Here is an 18,409-nt window from a genome sequence, read left to right on the forward strand (position 1 = left end):
TGTGGGCAAACACTCTTTCTGGCCTGAGTTATGTGCTGTGATTCTCCATGTAGGCAGTGGGACAGTGGTATTATTGTGCCTTTGATGTGATGAAGCTCTGTTACCTTACCAGTTTAATGGGCTAAAGTTTCATTTGCTTCCTTCAACACCTTTTGTAACAGCTGCTGGTTTTTACTGTCTTGTAGTTTTCCTTTATGTAGGCATGCTGGCTTGTTTTTTAAAAACCTTCATTATCATCTAGAAAAGTGGATATCCTGTGAGCCACTAACAGAGGGATGACAAAATACATAAAAATTCAAAGCATTCGAATTCTTCTGCTTGGCTAAGATTTAATAAATCTGATAATATGAAATTATACAAGCAAAACACAGATGGAGGGGGGAAAATGGTTTGTTTTAAATAGAGAGCATCTCTGGTAGTTCACATTTATGAACTTCCTGCTGTGTTTGTAGCCCCCAGCCGTGGGCATTCCCTACATCTCCGGGGTGTGGGAGCACTCTGCCTAGGATTGCTTTTTCCTTAGTGTTTGCTTTGAGGCTGTTTGTTTTTTTTAAAGGAACAACTTTAGCAGTAGGATGTACTGGCAGAACAGCGCAGCTTAGTAAAACCAATCTGAACATGTTCTGGAATCTGATCTGCCCTGAGCTGGGACTGGGAAATTTGCTGGCTGCTCCTGGCTCCACAGGCTGGGCACCTTGAGCGAGTCCCCACGTCTTTGTCTGGCAGCCACCACCTGTGAAATGGAGATAAAAATAATGATCTTCCTTCAGCTGTTTTCCAGGTTACAGGAGGTGGGCACGGTACCAGTGTCCTCATTAGCATTTTTTAATAAGGCTCTGCAGATTAATGCCTTGCCCTGGTTTGAAGTGGTGGAAACCAAGGGCTGGTTTGTCCCAGTGCCTCCTCCCTTCTGTGCTTCTGTACAAGAGTGAGTTTATTGCAGTGCTGTGTGTGGACAGCACCTGAATTCCTTGCCCTGAAGTGTGCAAAGTGAATTTATGGAAGCAGCAGGTATAAATTTTGTAAGTGTCCTACCACTGGTTCGAGTCTAATAGTTCCCTCTTGCATTAAGTAGATTTAAATCTCTTTTAAACTAGGAGGAAATAAAATATTCAGGATCTGCAAAACAGCTTCTTTCTCCATCTGATAGCTCATTATCTGTGCCTTCTCTTTGGATATAGATTTTTCCCCTCTCCCTGATAGGAGAAATGCCACAAAGGCATAAGTTTGTTGGGAAGCTTCAGCTCCGTTTGCCAGGTGCTCAGCTGGGCTTTGAGTGTGTCAGCTGTGTTTGCTGCTGCAGATTGTGGAGTAGGTAATTGCAATTTGTTTTATGCACTTTTAAATGGGCTAACAACCCTTTTTGTGTGTAATTTTTGTTGTTTCATGTGAAGAATAGAGAGGAGTCTCAGAGTCATTTTCCTTTACACAAAAATACATAAATTATTTAAGCTGATAAGAGAGTCAAAGTTCAAACAAAGGAGGCTTTTCAATTAGAGCTCCCCAAAAATACAAAAATAAACAGTGTTTTTGCAGGGAGGAGTTTACTTTATCATAGCTTTTTTGGTTTTGTTTGGGTTCAGTAATTGATATATTTGTTACTAATATGTTATATTTTTATACAGTTTATTTGTGGTTACAGTTTCTTTGTTGTAAAGTGCCTGATCCGTTTGTTTGGTTTTTTTTAAACTGTAACACTTCTGTATAAAACCCACCCTGTGATACATGCTGGGAACCAATGGTTGCTGTGTATTTTTCAGAGAAGTGACCCTAAGGGGTTTATACTCAGCACCCCACTATTAGAGGCTGTTTATTACTGGTTTTCTCAAAACCTTCATCATGGGGAAGAAACAAAGAGTGAAAATTTGGGCTAACTGGAGTGCAAAATTAGGGAGAAAACACAAACCTTTGAATGTAATTTCAGTACTAGCAAACTATCCTGAAATCTTAGTTTAAGGTAAATAAATATTCTTATCCAGGTTGTGGGTAGAATACACATCCTCTGCCCTGCCTTCTTAGCGTGTGGTACCGGCCTGAAGCCCAGGTGGTGGGGCAGGAGGGACGGGGCTGGAAAAACAGAACTCCCAGCTGTGGGGCAGGGAAAGGGGGCTGAGGGCAGGAAAAGGGGAATATGAGTAGGAAAAGGAGGTGAGGGCAGGAAAAAGGGGGGTGAGAGCAGGAAAAAGGGGGGATGAGGGCAGGAAAAGGGGATGAAAGCAGGGAAAGGGGGGTGAGAGCGGAAAAAGAGGGGGAGGGGAAAAGGGGGTGGGAGCAGGGAAAGGGGAGTGAGAGCAGGGAAATAAATGGGGTTGAGGGCAGGAAAAGGGGTTGAGGGCAGGAAAAGGGGATGAAAGCGGGAAAAGGGGGTGAGGGCAGGAAAAGGGGGTGAGGGCAGGGAAAGCAGGATGAGGGGAGTAAGAGCAGGAAAAGGGGGTGAGGGCAGCACTCCCTCGCGGAAAGCAAAGCCCAGGCGAGCCTTGCTGCGGCCCTGGCTCCGCTCGCAGGCCGGCCCTGCTCCGGGCCGTTCCCCGTGTCTCTGACAGCCTCTCCCCGCTGCAGGCGCCGATGCGGCCGGGACGGAGCCCAGCAGCTCGGACAGCCGGGTGGAGCGGCCCGAGCCCTTCAGCAACGTGGAGGAAGCGCTGCTGGGAGGGGAGGCCAGCTACATCCAGCAGCCCCTGACCCCGGACAAGGAGGACGCGCTCCAGGCTGCCACGGTCGCCAACCTGCGCGCCGCTCTGATGAGTAAGAACAGCTTGCTGTCGCTGAAAGCCGACATGCTGAGCGAGGACAGCTCGCTGCTCTTCGAGTACCTCCCCAAAGGCACGCACTCGCTCTCCCGTAAGTTGGCCTTCTTCTGGTTTTTTCTATATTTTGTAAAAATTTTTTTAGTGATGCTTTAAGGGAGATCTTTATTGAGAAGAAAATGCAGGTTGCCGCCTGGTTTGTTGCTGCTGGTGTGTTTATATCCAGGTTTAAGTCCTGCTTAATCCCACTTCCCATAAAATATGGAAAGTTTTGTCTGATATTGATCCAACTTTGTTGTTAACTGCTGAAGTCATAGAAGAAAATATCCAGCCTGTAGTGCTTGCCCGCAAATTTCTGTTTCTCTCATCTCACACAGTGGTACTGACAAACAAAATACAAAGTATTTGAGTCATTATGGGAAAGGTTTTGAATCCAAACTTGATTGATGTTGAACAGCTTGAAGGTTGCTCCTGTGTCTGTGGGAACAATTGAGGTGTTGTAGATTGCATGATCTTTACTTCTTGCAGTTTAATTTTAGACCTGTAAGTAGTGAGCAGCTATTGATTTTGTTATACTTGCACCTGGAAATTAATGGTTTTTTATGGGTGATCTGTTGGAGACAGCTGATGTGAACCATTAGGTGTGGACAGCTGATTTTTCAGCATATTTTTGTGTTTTCTTCATTCCAGCCTGATTCTCTAATGCATAAAGAAATTTCTAATGCTGTATTTTATTAATACTGTAAGATACATCATTTGTGGAATAGAATACAGCAAGCAACAGTTTTCTGAGTACTACATGTTAATTTCCAGAAGAAAAGGTTTATCTTTATCTATGGTGAGAAAACTGACCAAGTAAATAGAATGAAAGGTCACTTAGGATATCTATTATTTTATTTTCTTTTGGTTTTCTCAATGGGTAAAGATAGATAACTTTAATCACAGAATCCCAGAATGCTTTGGGTTGGAAGGGACTTTGAAGATCATCTTTTTCCAGCCCCTTGCCATGGGCAGGGACACTTTCCACTAGACCAGGGTGCTCCAAGCCCCATCCAAGTGGCCAGCTGATCCCTGGACTTGGTGACAAAGGGAAACAATTGCACAATGCAGTGTCAGACTTAGTGTCTCTTTTCACTTCTTGTGTCTGAACAATGGGATTCTTTTTTAAAAAACCCAAAAACCTTGAAGTTTCTGTACCTTATTCTGTAGCTTCAATATTTGTGGGGAATGGCTGGTGCAGTGTTCTGGTTTCTTTCGCAGTAACTCACTTCCCGAAGGATCTCCAGTTAAATCAGATTTAGACAGTTCAGATTGAGCTCCAGGGTTGAAAATGCCTCCGTTGCAGTGGAGCAGCACAGCTGTGGCTCAGTTCAGTGGCAGGGTGCCCTGAGCTGGCACAGGGAGGGCTGGGAGCCTGGGTGGGCGCGTGGCCACGGGTGATGGATGCACCACGGCTTCGGGTCTGTGGCTCCTGACAGGTGAAATCAGCAATTTCATCTTCTGTCTTGATAAATTGGAATAATGACGGGGCTGCCCTCTATCCATCATCCTTCTCCTTGTTGGAGGATTTTAGGTTATACTTAAGAACTGAAGCGCCACTTGACGTAAAGATAAATGTGTATGAAGCAGTCATAAATCCAAGTTAAAAATTAGAGATTGCCCAACCACCTGAGAACAGAGCTTGAGGATGGGCATGGTGCAGGCAGGAGACAGCTGGGTTTAAAATAAAGCTTGATACATTTCAGAAAATGATATCTCACTGAGGGGTGCCAGGGCCTGGAGATCCTGTCCAGCCTGTATTTGAGGTCCTTATTTTCCAGTCTTCTCACTATTACTTGGACTTAATTCAGCTGAGCTTCAATTATCTCATTTTATGGAAGCAAAGTGAAATGCCCAAGTCAAAAGGAACATTTCCTGCTTGGTCTGTAGCTCTCACAGCAGTCAGGGATGTGGCTGTGGCCTGGTAAGAGGATTTTTATAGAAGCCAGGAGTTAAGAGACATATTTTTCTTTCATCTTATTCAGATTCACAGGTATCAATTTATTTTAATCACTTGAAAAAGATCTTGTGATATAAAATTCTCTTTTAAGTGGTCATTACTGAATACAACAGGACATCAAGTTTGATGAGAATTTTCAGTGTATTAAATGACAGTGAAGCAAGTGGTAGGAAGATTGTGGGGATGTAAAAGCACAGTCTAGGTTGGTGCTGGCTTTGTAGGTGTTTTTGACATTTTTCTTCAAAAACAATTTGAGGATGTTGAGTCATTTTAATTCCTGGGTTATATTTAAAAAAAAAAAAAAAGGAGGAGGGAGTAGGTAGGAGCACAGTGAAAAAGCCCGAATTTAAGAAGACAACCAAACCCAGCAGTTTTCATCTGTCTTGATTTGTAAAGAAATGCACTAATTTGAGGGATTATAAGTGATCAGTCTCTCTGACTGTAAAGAAGTGAAGTGTTTTTTTATCTTGGCTGCTATCACTGGATTATCTTCTCTTACAAAGCACTGCAGTACATAAGTGCCTGAAGGAGCAGTATTCAGGTTTTGTTTTGTTTTGTTTTTTTCTGGAGGAAAAAAGACTTAATGGAGGTGGACAGATGCAAAGAGGATGTTAAACGTGTTTAAAATTTGGATGAGCTATTTCTAAAGGGGATATTACTCTCCAAGTTGCTGCACACATTAAAAGTTTTCACTTGCTCTTCCACATAATTCTTCCTGTTTTAGAAATTAGAGGATGTCCCAAGGTTTTCATTTTACCATGTGTTCTTTTTAACTAATTCATTATATGATCATATGAGGTATGAACCTGACATTCTGCTGGTGGAAAATGAAGCCCGGAATGTGTGTGTGGGGGTGTTGTATCACTATGGTGAATTTCTGAAGTTAACCAGTTCAAACTCATTTAAAATCAGAAGGGAAAACTTACATATCTTGCCATTTGGGTAGCACAGTTGCCAGATAACCTGCAGCTGAAGGGCTCTGAGAGTTTGATGTTCATGATGTGTGATCAAGATTGACGTTGTTCATATGCTGCTCAGAAACCTGGAACATGCAGGTTTTGCAGAAAAAAATGTGTGAGTTACTCATGGGTAGCACCGAGGCTGTCTGGGGAGCTGTTGGTTACTGAACCTGCTTGGGTTGTTGCTGGGGATCCTTGCAGATAAGACATCAGGAGAGTTTTCCTATCTTGCCATGTTTTCCTGGTTTGTCTCCAAAAGCAGGTGGTTGTTCTGTGATTTCCACTCCAATCCAGCAGAGCTGCTCTGCAGAGCTCCTTGGTTTAATAACGTGTCTGATTTCATTTATGAGCCTGAACTTTGGTAGCATTGTTCCACATGGTTACATCACAGGGCCAGAAGTCTCAAAGGCTTCAGCTGAATGTTTTGAGATGGTTTTGCCAAGTATAATCAAGAGAAAGAGAATTTTAATTTTCATCAGAAAATAAGGTGGTTAGTTTGCCTCCTTGTTTTTTCATTAAAAAAAAAAAAGAAAACTTTCAGATTGACTCCCTTAAAGGGTGACTTCCACATTTCAGAATAGCACATTTGAAGGCTTTTTTATATGTCTAAGTTTGGCTTTTCCTGTTTACCCTGTGGCATCTGAAACTGTTTATAGAAGCAATTCCTATGAAGCTTCCAGTCCAAGTGATTACGTGGTACACAGAGCCCTTTTCTTTTGGGCAAACCAGCTAATAGGTTATTTTTAGTTAGTGGTTTATTGGAGCCAATAATTTATCCTTGCACTGAATGTTAAGAAATACATTTTACACAGTGGTCAACTTTCCCAGGAAGAAGTTAAAAGTATTCAGTTTGGTGTGGAATTTTCATACATGGTAAAAGAAGATTTAGGGGAGAATGGATGCAATGTTAAATGAGATATAATAACTTTGCCTTTCTCTTTTCCACAATCCTTTACTGTCCAGCTGTCACAAGACTTCTATATTCATACAAATATTGCTAAACCCCTGCTTCATTTTCTGTGTGCAGAGCTGACTGAAGGAAAATGTTTTTGATTTCTGATTTAGAAGTTAAAATACTTTTGCTTAAAATTAATTTTAGTACAAGTTTAGGAGGGAAAAATGTTTCTCACAGTACAAGTCAGAATGGACATAAATCTGTGTTCTTGCTTATAAAGTGTGGCTCATTGATGGGTTTCTCTCTTCTTGTGTTACTTGCAGTTGTTGAAACCAAATAAATACTGATTATTGTTTGAAAACTCACCTTTGTTGTGTTGTGCATTTTTGTGTATTTGTATACCTTGGATGATAGTTTATTGCTTCTCTGTGCTTTATTTCATTGCTTGTTCATTAGCCTTAGTTTTTGCTTTAAGTGCAGAGGGTTTTTTGGAACCTGTGAAACTCTGGGAAGGTACTAATAAAGAATTCATCAAGCCAGGCCCCACTGGTTTATTTTTACTGTGTGCTAAAATACCATTAGTTCAAAGAATTGTAACCCAGAGATGCCTTTGGGGCAGTTTGAATCGGTTTGGGATGTTCAGGGGTAAAAAAAAAGAACCTGTGTCTGTCTAGGCAGGAATTCTGCTATCGACCTGTAGAGCTGGATTCCTGGTAACAGTTTCTAACAGGAAATACTGATAAATTCATTTTTTCCTGTGAATTTTTCCTATCTTGAGTTTCTGGCATTTTGTTGTCCTGCTTTAAAATGACAACAGCAACAGATGAGCAGCACCTGAAGGAAAGCTGGGAGCATTGTTATCCCAGCTGAACAGCGTCAACTCACTTGGGAAAGATATCAGTCTGCCATCAAAGCAGAGGAAAGCAAATCAAACATCCAGCTTGTGGCACAAGAGCAGAATTTCCTTTGATAGCTGATAAAAAAGTAAGGTTTGGGATTGTTCACATTTTGAAACCTTGGTGTGGTTTTACTTGAGTGCTTTGTTGTCACCCAGATCACAGCGCATTGTATTCGGACACAGTGTAAACTGTGACTTGTTATTTGTAGCTGCATTTAAAAAGTGGGGTTTTTTAATATCCCTGAAGGTTTCCATCAGACTCTTTTCTGCTGGAAATGAAAAAGCCTTTAGGGCATAGAGTGCTTTGAATGTGAATTTGTTTATTTTATGCCATATTTGCTTCTGGTTTTGCCGTCTTGCATTTCACGAAGAGCAACGTGCTCAGTATGTCATTCCCATATTCAGTCAAGGCACGTGCTAAAGTTTGTACAATAATTTATAATGTACAGTGATATTGATGACACAGTCTTTATTTGTATTTAGCTTTGTCATTGATCCTCAGGGCAGTGTCTGGAATATTGTTTTCCATTTGGCTGTTGCTGCAGTGTAGGTGAGGGCCGGACATATCATGTTTTCCTTTTGAATTATGGGAGATTTTTAGACTGTAATGACTGTCAGGTGTAATCGAACAGATTTGTACAAATATTTGAACCTCCATTCTTGCTAAATAGAGAGTGACAGGAATCCTTTTTTCCATCTTTTGTAAAGCACTTTGAGATCAAGTACTGACAGTCCAATATTAAATAAACCACCATGGACAGATCTCGAGATCTGAACCTGTGACATAAACTTTCAAGGAAATTAGTGGAATGAAGTTTGAAGTTTCCTTAAAGGTGGAAGTATATGTGTTCAGAATGGTGCTTCTCCAAGAGAAATGTGGATATTTGTGCTGCACTGTGCTTCTTTCTCCCGACGGACTCTGTAGTGAGCGAGCCCTGCAACGTCACTCCAGCACACACAGACATTTGGGTGGGGAGGCTGGTTTTAAAAACAAAACACCAACCCATCAACCAGAAAGACCAAAAGCCTGGCATCCCTGTGCTGCATTCCCTGCCACTGACAGAAGATGAGCTGCGAGTGCTGGGGCGCTGCCTTTGCGAGGCCGTTTTTAAAGCCGCCAGCTGGTGCTCGTTCACGTGGGTGAGATTCGTTTCCTGTGTTCCCCAGGGCCTGGCACCAGCTCGAATCCTTCAAGGGGTGAAAGTGATGGCAAAGTGGAAGCACCATCTCCCCCGCTGCCTTCAGCACACCTTGCCACTCAGAGCCCCACCAGGATCTGCTCTTCTGGTGAAATGTCACCAGAAACTGGGATAAAAGGAGAGGTGCCTTCCTCAACCCAGGTAAGATTGAGGGGGGGAAAGGGAGAAATACAAAGAATTTTAAATGCAAAGGTGTCTGTTTGATCAAATCCTCCCCGGTTAGTATTTTGAAAGATCTAATACCTTATACTTTAGTCTGTGAGCTTTTTTGAAAAAAATACAGGTTGTTTTAAAACTAGAAGTCTATTGAGGGTCAGGACTGGTGCTGTCCCAATTTTAGTCTTTCTGTGTTACCTCAACAGAATTTCTGTTCAAAAACCTCTGGGGTTTTTAAAAGATGAATGCCCTTTTTACTGTGAATCCCTTCATTTGCACGACATTGCACACTAGCATGTAACAATGGCATGAGACCTCAGGTACCCATTGCTCACTTCTGTTGTTGTGCATTTGGGTTTCTGCTGTCTGAGTTCAGATAGAAGTGGGCTGGCTCTCTCTGTTACAGAAGTCCGAAGTTTGACCTAAAATCCATAGCTTTCTGCAGCATTTCTTGTTCTTAATATTTTTGAATGGTACTCTATTAAACAAATGGGTGGAAAACAGATTTTGCTTTGCCATCCCCATAGAGCAAAGTGAGCTGGTCTGCACAGACCTGCCGGGGCTGCAGCAGGCCTCTGCCTCATACAGGGCTGCCATCTGCCACAGGCTGGCATATCGCAAAGGATTTATAAGGAAAAAAAAGATAAAATCAGCTTTTATTTAGAATTTGGATCAGCAGTGCCAGAGGGCATTGCAGAAGGGGAGCTGTGCAGAAGGTGTTTGTGTTCTACAGGCTTTTCTGTGTGGAAAGGAAGAGTACCTGTGGAGGGCTAAGGGAGAATTTTCCAGTTCTGTTGTATCAACTAAGAATATCCAGTCCAGCACTTCCCACTGGCCTGAGTGGGAGCCACGGATGTTTAGTGAGACTGGAAATTGAGTAGTTATCCAAGACTTAAACAGGGATGTTGATTACTGTCTTCAAAACACCAAATGATAAGGTGTTTTGAGGCAAGATAAAGGCCCGGTTCACTGCTCTGGCAGTGAAAGCTTTGTAAAGGCACTTTCAGTTGTTAGGTCAAATGACTGAGCCTCCCTTAGAGCAGGGATGAAGGCAGTGGCAGCGATGGGAGTCAGAGCTCTGCCTGCAGGACAGCTTCTTGTAAGTGCCTGCCCTAACTTCCCTGTGCTTTTCCTTTCCAGGCTGCCTTTGATGGATTGCTGGCACTTTGGCAGTTTGATAACTCTGACTCAGGTAAGCAGAGAGAAAAATCCATCTTTAAACTGTGGTTATTTTATACCAGAAGAGGCTGATCCGTGCGTGTGTACCCGTGGTCCTGTTGCAGATTCCAGTTTCCTGAGATCTGAGGACACGGACATCGCCTCCGATGGGACCTCCCTGGATTCAGCCCTGGCCAAGAGGCTGACCTGTGGCTTCTGCAGGAGGGTGTTCCAGCGTGCTGAGGAGCTGAAGGAGCACATCCACGAGCACGCCTTCTCCATGCTGCTCCCGCTCGACTGCTCCCGGCCCAGCCTCGCTGCCGGCCAGCTCGGCCGCTTCCAGTGCTCCCAGTGCCCCGCCAGCTTCACTCTGAAATCCAACATGGATCGGCACGAGAAGACCATCCACTTCCACTGTAAGAAGATGCAGTGTCCTAGCTGTGCCAAGCTGTTCCGTGACAAGACAGACTTAAAGCGGCACCTTCTGTCCGTGCACTCGAGCGAGCGCGCCTTTGCGTGTCTCTGCTGTGGCAAGGGCTTCGGCACGCAGAAGAACCTCAGTAGCCACCTGAAAATGTGTTACCTGGGCTCTGCCCGCCTGCCTGGGCTGCAGCTTTTGGACAGTGTAGGGCCGAGCGAGGATCCTGAGGATGTGTAGCTGCTGTTGTTGTATGTGAGACGCTTCCTTGAATTAGGAAAAGCAAATTGTGCCGTGGTTCTCGTGCTGCAAATAAATGTTCCACAGGTGTAATTTCATAGAGTGGCTCCCCAAAGCTGATCAGTTGGTGCTGTGCTGGTTCCAGATGCTGTGTCACTGCAGTCTTGTGGCAGTTTTTGTGCAAAGATAACTTTTTTGGGTCCATAAAACGGGCACTTCAGCTGTTTTATTGGAGTGCTCGTTCTGTGTTCTGACACTACCTTGAACTGCTTTATCAGTTGATCTCAAAGTGCTTTATAAAAGAAATGGGGATGTTTTCCTCCAATTCCTCTGGAAAATAACATCCCTCAGGTTGTTGAAAGTGCTAGCAATAGAATTAATAATAGAATTCAGTTCTGAGTTCTGCTCTAGTGCTCTGTCCATTAGACCATTTGGGCATTCCAGGGGTTTTCACTGGAAACTTAGGAGTCGTGGAAGCACAGGGCTGTTGTTTGTAAAGTGGTTTTCTATGTCTTTCAAAGGAGCAAAATATACTGCTTGTTCATATGTGCAGTAGGGTATGTTACTTGGGCTTGACAGTTGTTGCAAGGCGTGCATCTTTTACTGATACTATATTTCAGTACTTTCAGGGCTTTTTTTAAATTAACCTGCTGGAGTTTGGCTGTGGTTTTCAAGGATTCTGTACATTTTTGTGACTCTTTTGGTTTATACATTGTAATTAAGTTAGCCAGGCTGAGTGTGGTGGTGTTGAAACAGAGGAAGGAGGCTTTACATAAATTTAATTGTAACTTAGGGTGTGCATACAGAATCAGTAATGGCTGTTCCTGGTGGGTAGAAATCTGTAATTCCTGTTTTGTTCTATGAAATTCACTTATTTTTTAAAAAAATTAAATACTTCTGTGTCTATTGCTATATATTTACATACAAAACCAGATTATGGTAACTGTGAAATGAAAGTAGCATAATTAAGAGCAGTGCTTCCCAGCTGCTCTGTGTGCAGCACAGCTTGTCAGCATGTGGGGTTTCTTTCCTCAGTGTGAGAGACAGCTGAGGAGAAAAAAACCCCAACTTCTACAAATGTTCTCTGGAGTTCTTCAGGGAAGTTCTTTCTCATTATACTGTTGCATCTCAGGGAGACAAAAAATGAGCAATACTTAGTTGTTCACAATGTGGACTTAGTGAGGAGCTTCTTCCTCAGCCCTTTCCTGTGGAAAGGTGAATGAGAGCCCACCAGGTCCTGCTGCCCTTGGGCTTGTGGAGAAGGAGCAGGAGCTCTGCTCACCTGGTCCTGCTGGGAGTCAGAGCTTCAGGGACACGGCTCCGTGCCACGCCAGGGCTGGGAAGCTGGAGTTTCCCTGCTTGGCTTAGCTCTCACCCTTCATTTGAGCAGGCTGCAGTCAGAACTGAGGATAAGTTCCTATGTAATCACTGTAGTACACTTTAATCATTTGGGTTTGGATGTTATGCTTTTTGCAAAGTCAGGTTGATTTTTTCCTCCCTTGTTCCCATTGACATGTTTGGCATGGGAGATCTCGGCTGCCTGTGAATGTGTGCAGCTTTTAGTGTCAGCTTCCCTCGTGACAGATGTCAGAGTAATTGCCTCATGATTTATTTTGCTCTTAAATAATCAGCTAGTGAGAAAGGGGAGCGCTGAGCCAGAAAACAAAGTTGTAACCCAATGAATCTTATCTCGAAATTTGGGAGCAGCAGGGAAGAATTTGTCTGACTTGGGAAAGTAAGATGCCAGCAAAAGCCATTTCAGCAGACTTTAAAAGGTTTCATTATATAATAATAGTTAATGAGGTTTCATGTTTGCTGATTTTTCTTGTATTTTAGAATTTAATTCAACAGGGAATTCTTTTTCTGCTGTCTCTAATAGAGGTTTTAGTATTTTCCCTGGCCTGTGCATCAGAGTGCTTCCTGACTTCAGCACTGGGAATTTCCAGTGTTTCCCTTCAGGATCAGGACTAGGCTTTTTAAGTTGTTAGAACTGAAGGGTATAACAGGAGAGACCTTTATTGGGTTTTTGTATGGCAGGTGTTAGGAGTAGGATTTCACTGTTAGGAAATGGCCTGGGAAGCTGATGGGAGGTGTGAGTCTGACAGTGAAATTGCACCTTCCTATGTATAACCTTAAATATAAAGAGGATTTAGCAGAAAAGAATTCTCCTGAAGTTTGTGAAGTCTTTCTAATCACCCAAAGAATGTAATATTTCAGTGATTATTTACTAGATGACAGTTTACAGAGTTACTCCAGAGCAGCTCCATCAGGCATCACTAGTGCTTTTCCTTTACTCTCAGGGATGTAGGAGCCTGTGTCCTTTAACAGCCTCAGTGAAAGGAGTTACTTCAGATGACAATACCAAAGATTTTTTCCCAACCATTATTGTGTTGGTTTGAAAAACACACATTTCCATAAATATTTTAGTGGCATTAAGTGCACAGATTTTTACTGTGTCACTGTTTTTATTTCTTTCTCCGTTTCTTGGTGCTGTATCCAGGACTCTTCACCCATGGTGCTGCTGTTTATCACCTTGATGATCATGTAAAAGATGATTTCTTAGGACCTTAATGCTGCTATAAAATATTGTCATTTAGACAAAGATGATTCTCATACCAAAGCTGGTATTTGTGCATTAAATAGATGTACTGTGGGTGCATATATTTTACAGGACTGTGAAAATGTTAATGCTGCAATATGCAGTTCTTTTTCTGACCATGCTGCTGTTTTTGAGGTGTTTCCTTTTGCAGATACCAGAACTAAATATGTGGCTATTTGGTGCAAAAATAGTTTTCAATAAAACTATAGCTGCAAACAGTGTTCTGTGAGTATTTTTAAGTACAGAAGCTGAAAATATTGGTTTTGAGTGATTTAAGCTGAATGCAGGCATGAGGGATCTTGGACAGAGTGAGGAATAGGCTGTTGGGAATCCATGGATGTGTTGGAAGCAGGTGGAGGAGCCTGCTGGGGTGCAGCTGATGCTCCCAGCGTTGGGTGTTGCCTTTTCAGCTTTGCAGCAGCTCAGCCCTGAAGGGAAGGGAGAGGTGAGCAGGAAAGGGGAGCAGGCACTGGTCACTGAGGGAACAGCAGGATCAGCTACAGCCCAGTGCTGTAGGAATAGAGGACTTTGTGGGTTTCTCTCCTTAGAGCACTTTCCCAAGATCTGATTGCTGTCAGGATCTCCAGTCAGCATTTCCCTGTGTCTCTGCAGTGTGTGTGGTGTGGAGCAGGACTGGAGAATGAGGGTTTGTGTCCCTTCTTGACTCCCCATGCTCAGTTTACTGCTTGCTCACCTTGTCTACACATAGTGACAGGGTTGTTACAAGTGTGTGTGTGTGGCCTGTCACCAAAATCAAGTGGTTACAAAATCAGACTGGAAATGAATTTATAATAAATAGCTTTGCATGATAAAATTGCTACCTGCTGTAGGAAAACGTGGGCTCCTTGCCTCTGAGTGTATAGATGAGGGAGTGTTAAACCCTAGGAGAAAATAAAAAAAATATTTTCCTGTAATAAAAGACAAAGAATTTTCATATTATGGTTGTTAAAAAAAATAAAAGTAGGAAAGTCTCCTCCACAGACTGTTTCCTTTACCAGGAGCCATTTACAAATACATAAGTTACAGTGATTAACCAGAACTTGCTTTATTTTTTCCGTCCTCCTTGTTATGTAAATATGTTGCTTTGAGAAATAACAGTAATTAGAAGAAAAGTATGTGAAAATTAACACATTAACAGGAAGCAACAGAATGAAGGAGAAACAGGAGAAATCATCTCATGGTCAATCACATCCAAACTTGTAGTGGGTGGGTGGTGCCCTCAGGGAGCAGCAGTAGTCAGTTTTTTCACCTGCTGTATTTTGTGTGTGGCACTGTCACTGGATAATGTAGAGAATGGTGGTTGGAACTCTCCTGTTTCCTCTGGGCCATCCTCAGTCTCTTCTCCTTCACCAAATTGCTCCTGGGGTGTGTGATGGTCTTCTTGCATCACCCCATAAATAACACTGGCACTGTTTGGGTGCCACCTTTGTGGACTTCTGTTCCTGGCTCCTTGCTTCTTCCAGCAGTAATACTGTTAGCATTTTAGATCTTGATATTTAGGGTAATCCTTTATAATAAATCAGAGCTCTAGCAGGTTGACAGCCCTCTTCATTTTCCCTTTAGCAAGCAATGTCTGTAACAGGCTGTTGCTAAATGTTTGTGTGTCAACTCGTTCAAAAGCTGCTCTGGTGGAGGTACTCAATCTCTTAGCTGTAATAATATATGGGAAGTAATACTGTACAAGGATTAAAAGTATATAGATGGTTAAGGGGTAAGAGTGTGATTTCACAGTGAACTAATTTAATAGTGAAATAGTCAACAAGAAGACTGTTTTGAGGTGTTCTGAGATTAATCTGTATGTTCTGCTTTCTCTCTTGCAGTCAACGAGTTCACAGTGATCAGGAAGAAGTTCAAGTGCCCGTACTGCAGCTTTTCTGCCATGCACCAGTGCATCCTGAAGAGACACATGCGGTCCCACACGGGGGAGAGGCCCTATCCCTGCGAGATCTGTGGGAAGAAGTTCACCCGCCGGGAGCACATGAAGCGCCACACCTTGGTAAGGGCACTGCTGGCCAGCAGCCCTCTGCTCAGGGTAAAGAGAGCAGGAGCTCACCTCTTGAAGTCAGGATTTTGTTTGCCACTCAGGGTTCATCTGAAGGCTGCTCCTGTATCTTTTTCCCCTGCCTTTCCAAGGCCTCGAGGCTGGCTGCCTGTTCATCCTCCTCTCGTTCTCCAAGCTCAGCTAGAAGCTTTCCAAGGTTTTGGGTGGATGTTAGCAAAAAATTCTTCACTGAAAGGGTTGTTCAGCCCTGGCACAGGCTGCCCAGGACAATAGGGGAGTCACCATCCCTGGAAGGATTTAACAAATATGTAAATGTGGCTTTTGGGGACATGATTTAATGGTGGACTTGGCAGTGCTGGGGGAACAATTGGACTTGATCTTAGAGGCCTTTCCCAGTCTTAACAATTCTGTAATTCTATGACTTGGTGCAGAAAGCTTTAAAACACATTGCTCAGCAAGAACTTGAGGCAAAGCTACTCTGTTCTGGCCATGCTTTGTTGTCCAAGATGCTGTTACACCTTGTTAAGAGGCTCCTCGGCTCTGACTGCAAGGCTGGGGCTGGTGTCTGGCTCTCCACAGCTTCTTCAGAAACAGAATCTTAAGCTGAACTCTGATTATTTTTCTTTTCAGGATAGAAATTATTTGCCATCCTGAAGAGCTTCTCAAAGCTTGGTGTAGAGGTGGTGTTGTGGCAGAGCAGGTAGTTTCTAGGCAGTAATTCCAGCAGCAGGCCTGGCTCACCACCGACGATGCCCCGGGATCCTGGAGCCCTGTGTGGCAATTTTCCCCAGTGCCTCCTCATCTCCTTCCCTTCCTTCACTGCTCCCATGTCTGTTTGGATGAGTGCCCAGCCATCTGCTTGGGCACTGCCTGCTCCCTGAGATGTCCCTTCCTTCTTCCCTTGGGGTGCTGGAGGTCGGGAGGCAGATCCCAGCGTGGGCTCAGTCCTGCTGCAAGCACACAGGTTTTGAGATCTGGTGCTGGTTTTGCAGCAGGGAACACCTTGTCCTGCCAGCTGGTTGCCTCCAGCATTTTATTCCTGAGAATTTTCCCTTTTTAATTTTTTTTTCCGTAAGTTTAGGATGTTGTCAGCATATTTCCCCTTCTCTTCCTTGAAATAGTGGCATGTAATCAGTTAGACTATCATATTTCTAATGGCACTGTCCAGTTCTGGGGGCCAAATGCTGTTTCTGTGTTTAATACTAATTTGGCTGTAGAGGGAATAAGATTAATTTCTATTCAGTTGTATCCAGGAATATGGCTCACTTTGAATCTGCTGACTGAACTGTCAGCATTGGAAAAGAGGGAGAGAGGTGATTTTAGTTTTTTAGAATTTTTTAGAGAAATGCAGCCTGCTCTAGTGGAAGATGTCCCTGCCCATGGCAGGGGGTCAGAACTAGATCAGCTTTTAGGTCCTTTCCAACCCCAACCATTCTGTGATAATTACAAATTGGTTTAGTACCTGTGTTATAATTTCTTTTTTATATGGCTCTTTTAGCCCTTATTCTGCACCCCTGACCACCTTCTGTTCTCCTATTCAGCTTTTGATGCCTGAAAATCACTCTTGTACGAGTTGAAAGTGAGTGATACCTATAGATCCTGCTGGATGACTCTGAGCAGCCCTGTCCAACTGCTTTTAAAAAAGTAATAAAATTTAATGTCTTTGCTTGATGCAGTAGAAGAATGTGATGGGGACTGGTTTGGGGCAGGGAAACCTGCAGCCAGAGCACATCAGAGGCACTCACAGGCTTTGAACACGGCTGGGACTGGTGCAGCACAGAGCCTGAGCCAGTGTCCTGCAGTAGTGAGGGCTGAGGGGCTGCAGTGGGTCAATTTGTGCTCTTCCCAAAGAGCTTTAGCTCAGCTGGGTGTTCCAGAGTGCAGGGCTGTGCAGTCAGGTGTGGGAGCTGGTGATCCCAAGCTGAGGCAGGAGCAGGGAGCAGGCATCCAGGCAGCTGCTTTAAAATAAAAGGAAGGACTTTAATCAGCAAAAGCTTTCCCACAGGCTTTTGTGAGCATAAAAGGAAGAAATGAGTTTAAAAGGATTAGGGACTGGTGATATGTACCTGAGGCTCTGGTGGCTGCTGGGCTGCTCAGAACAACCTCAAACCACTGGCACTGGATCCTTGTGTGCTTCTACACCACTTCCTAAAGTCTCTCCTGAGGATCAGTGCATCGAGTGCCTGTGCTGTCCCCATGTGGTGTTAATCTATAAAAGAATAAAGAAAAAATATATAAAACAAAAATACATATTTATAATACATTCTGGGTAGCCCTGAAGCAGTCAGGCAGTTGGACTAGAAGATTGTCATGGGTCTCTTCCAACTGAACTTTTCTATATATAAATAAAATCAGTATGTATTTTACATGTAGCTATGTATGTGTAAGTGGAAGTACCTGGTGAGGCTCCTTGTGGTGAAGTTTGGGAGTTCTCTCTGCTCTGCTTTCCTTTGGCAGAGGAGCAGGTGGATGGTTTGACAAGCTCCTTGTCTTCCATGCAGGGCAAAATTGGCCAGAGACAGATTTCACTTTTAAACAGGTGTTTTGTGCTTCTCAAAGTATGCATTTTTGCTCATTGGATAGTGCAGTTTGCCTCTGGAAATGAATTCTTTTATCCTGCAGAGCATTTTCCTTGCTTCCTTTACTAGCCACATATTCTGTGACAGCTTCATATGCCCAGGATTCTTGCAGCATGAGTTAAGGAAGAGAAACATTTTTGTCAAACCCAAGTAGTCAGAAATAAGGCGAGAAGAGCATTCAGATGCATTTTTTGGGAGATACAGGAGAAATTCCAGGTGCTCCTGTTCATTGGTTCTGGGCAGCAGCAGGATCAGGAGGGAGACCACTAAATCACCATGACATTAACACTGGTTTGATCAGGGTTGTTCTTCTCTGAACAGAACTGGTGCTTGTGCATTGTTTCTTTATTTCTTTTTAACATTTTCCTCTTGGTGGTGGATGTGGCACAATTATTGCACCCCAGAAAAACAGAAGGAAAAAGGAAGGAAAAAAACTATGATAGCAGTTTGTCTCTTACTTCTGAGTGTGATGATGAGCAGGCAGTCCCAAAGGATTTTCCATTGTGTGTCATCAGTGCAGGGTTGAGTTAATCGTGGTGGGTTTGGGTTCATGGTGGAAG

General features: G+C 43.4%; 1 protein-coding gene across 3 annotated transcripts in view; it reads left to right on the forward strand.

The window, feature by feature from the left end:
* Positions 1 to 18,409, forward strand: part of ZBTB46 (zinc finger and BTB domain containing 46) — a 52,156-nt gene that overhangs the window by 28,798 nt on the left and 4,949 nt on the right. For 2 of the 3 annotated variants that reach the window (XM_039719471.1, XM_039719470.1), the window contains exons 6-10: positions 2,560 to 2,841; positions 8,666 to 8,838; positions 9,994 to 10,045; positions 10,137 to 10,427; positions 15,089 to 15,264. In XM_039719471.1, coding sequence (XP_039575405.1) covers positions 2,560 to 2,841; positions 8,666 to 8,838; positions 9,994 to 10,045; positions 10,137 to 10,427; positions 15,089 to 15,264 — 974 coding nt within the window. The remainder of the gene's footprint in view (positions 1 to 2,559; positions 2,842 to 8,665; positions 8,839 to 9,993; positions 10,046 to 10,136; positions 10,428 to 15,088; positions 15,265 to 18,409) is intronic. The other variant, XM_039719472.1, reaches the window with a different exon arrangement.

Source organism: Passer montanus, unplaced genomic scaffold (assembly GCF_014805655.1).
Source record: "Passer montanus isolate IOZ18808 unplaced genomic scaffold, ASM1480565v1 scaffold41, whole genome shotgun sequence".
Taxonomy (NCBI): domain Eukaryota; kingdom Metazoa; phylum Chordata; class Aves; order Passeriformes; family Passeridae; genus Passer; species Passer montanus.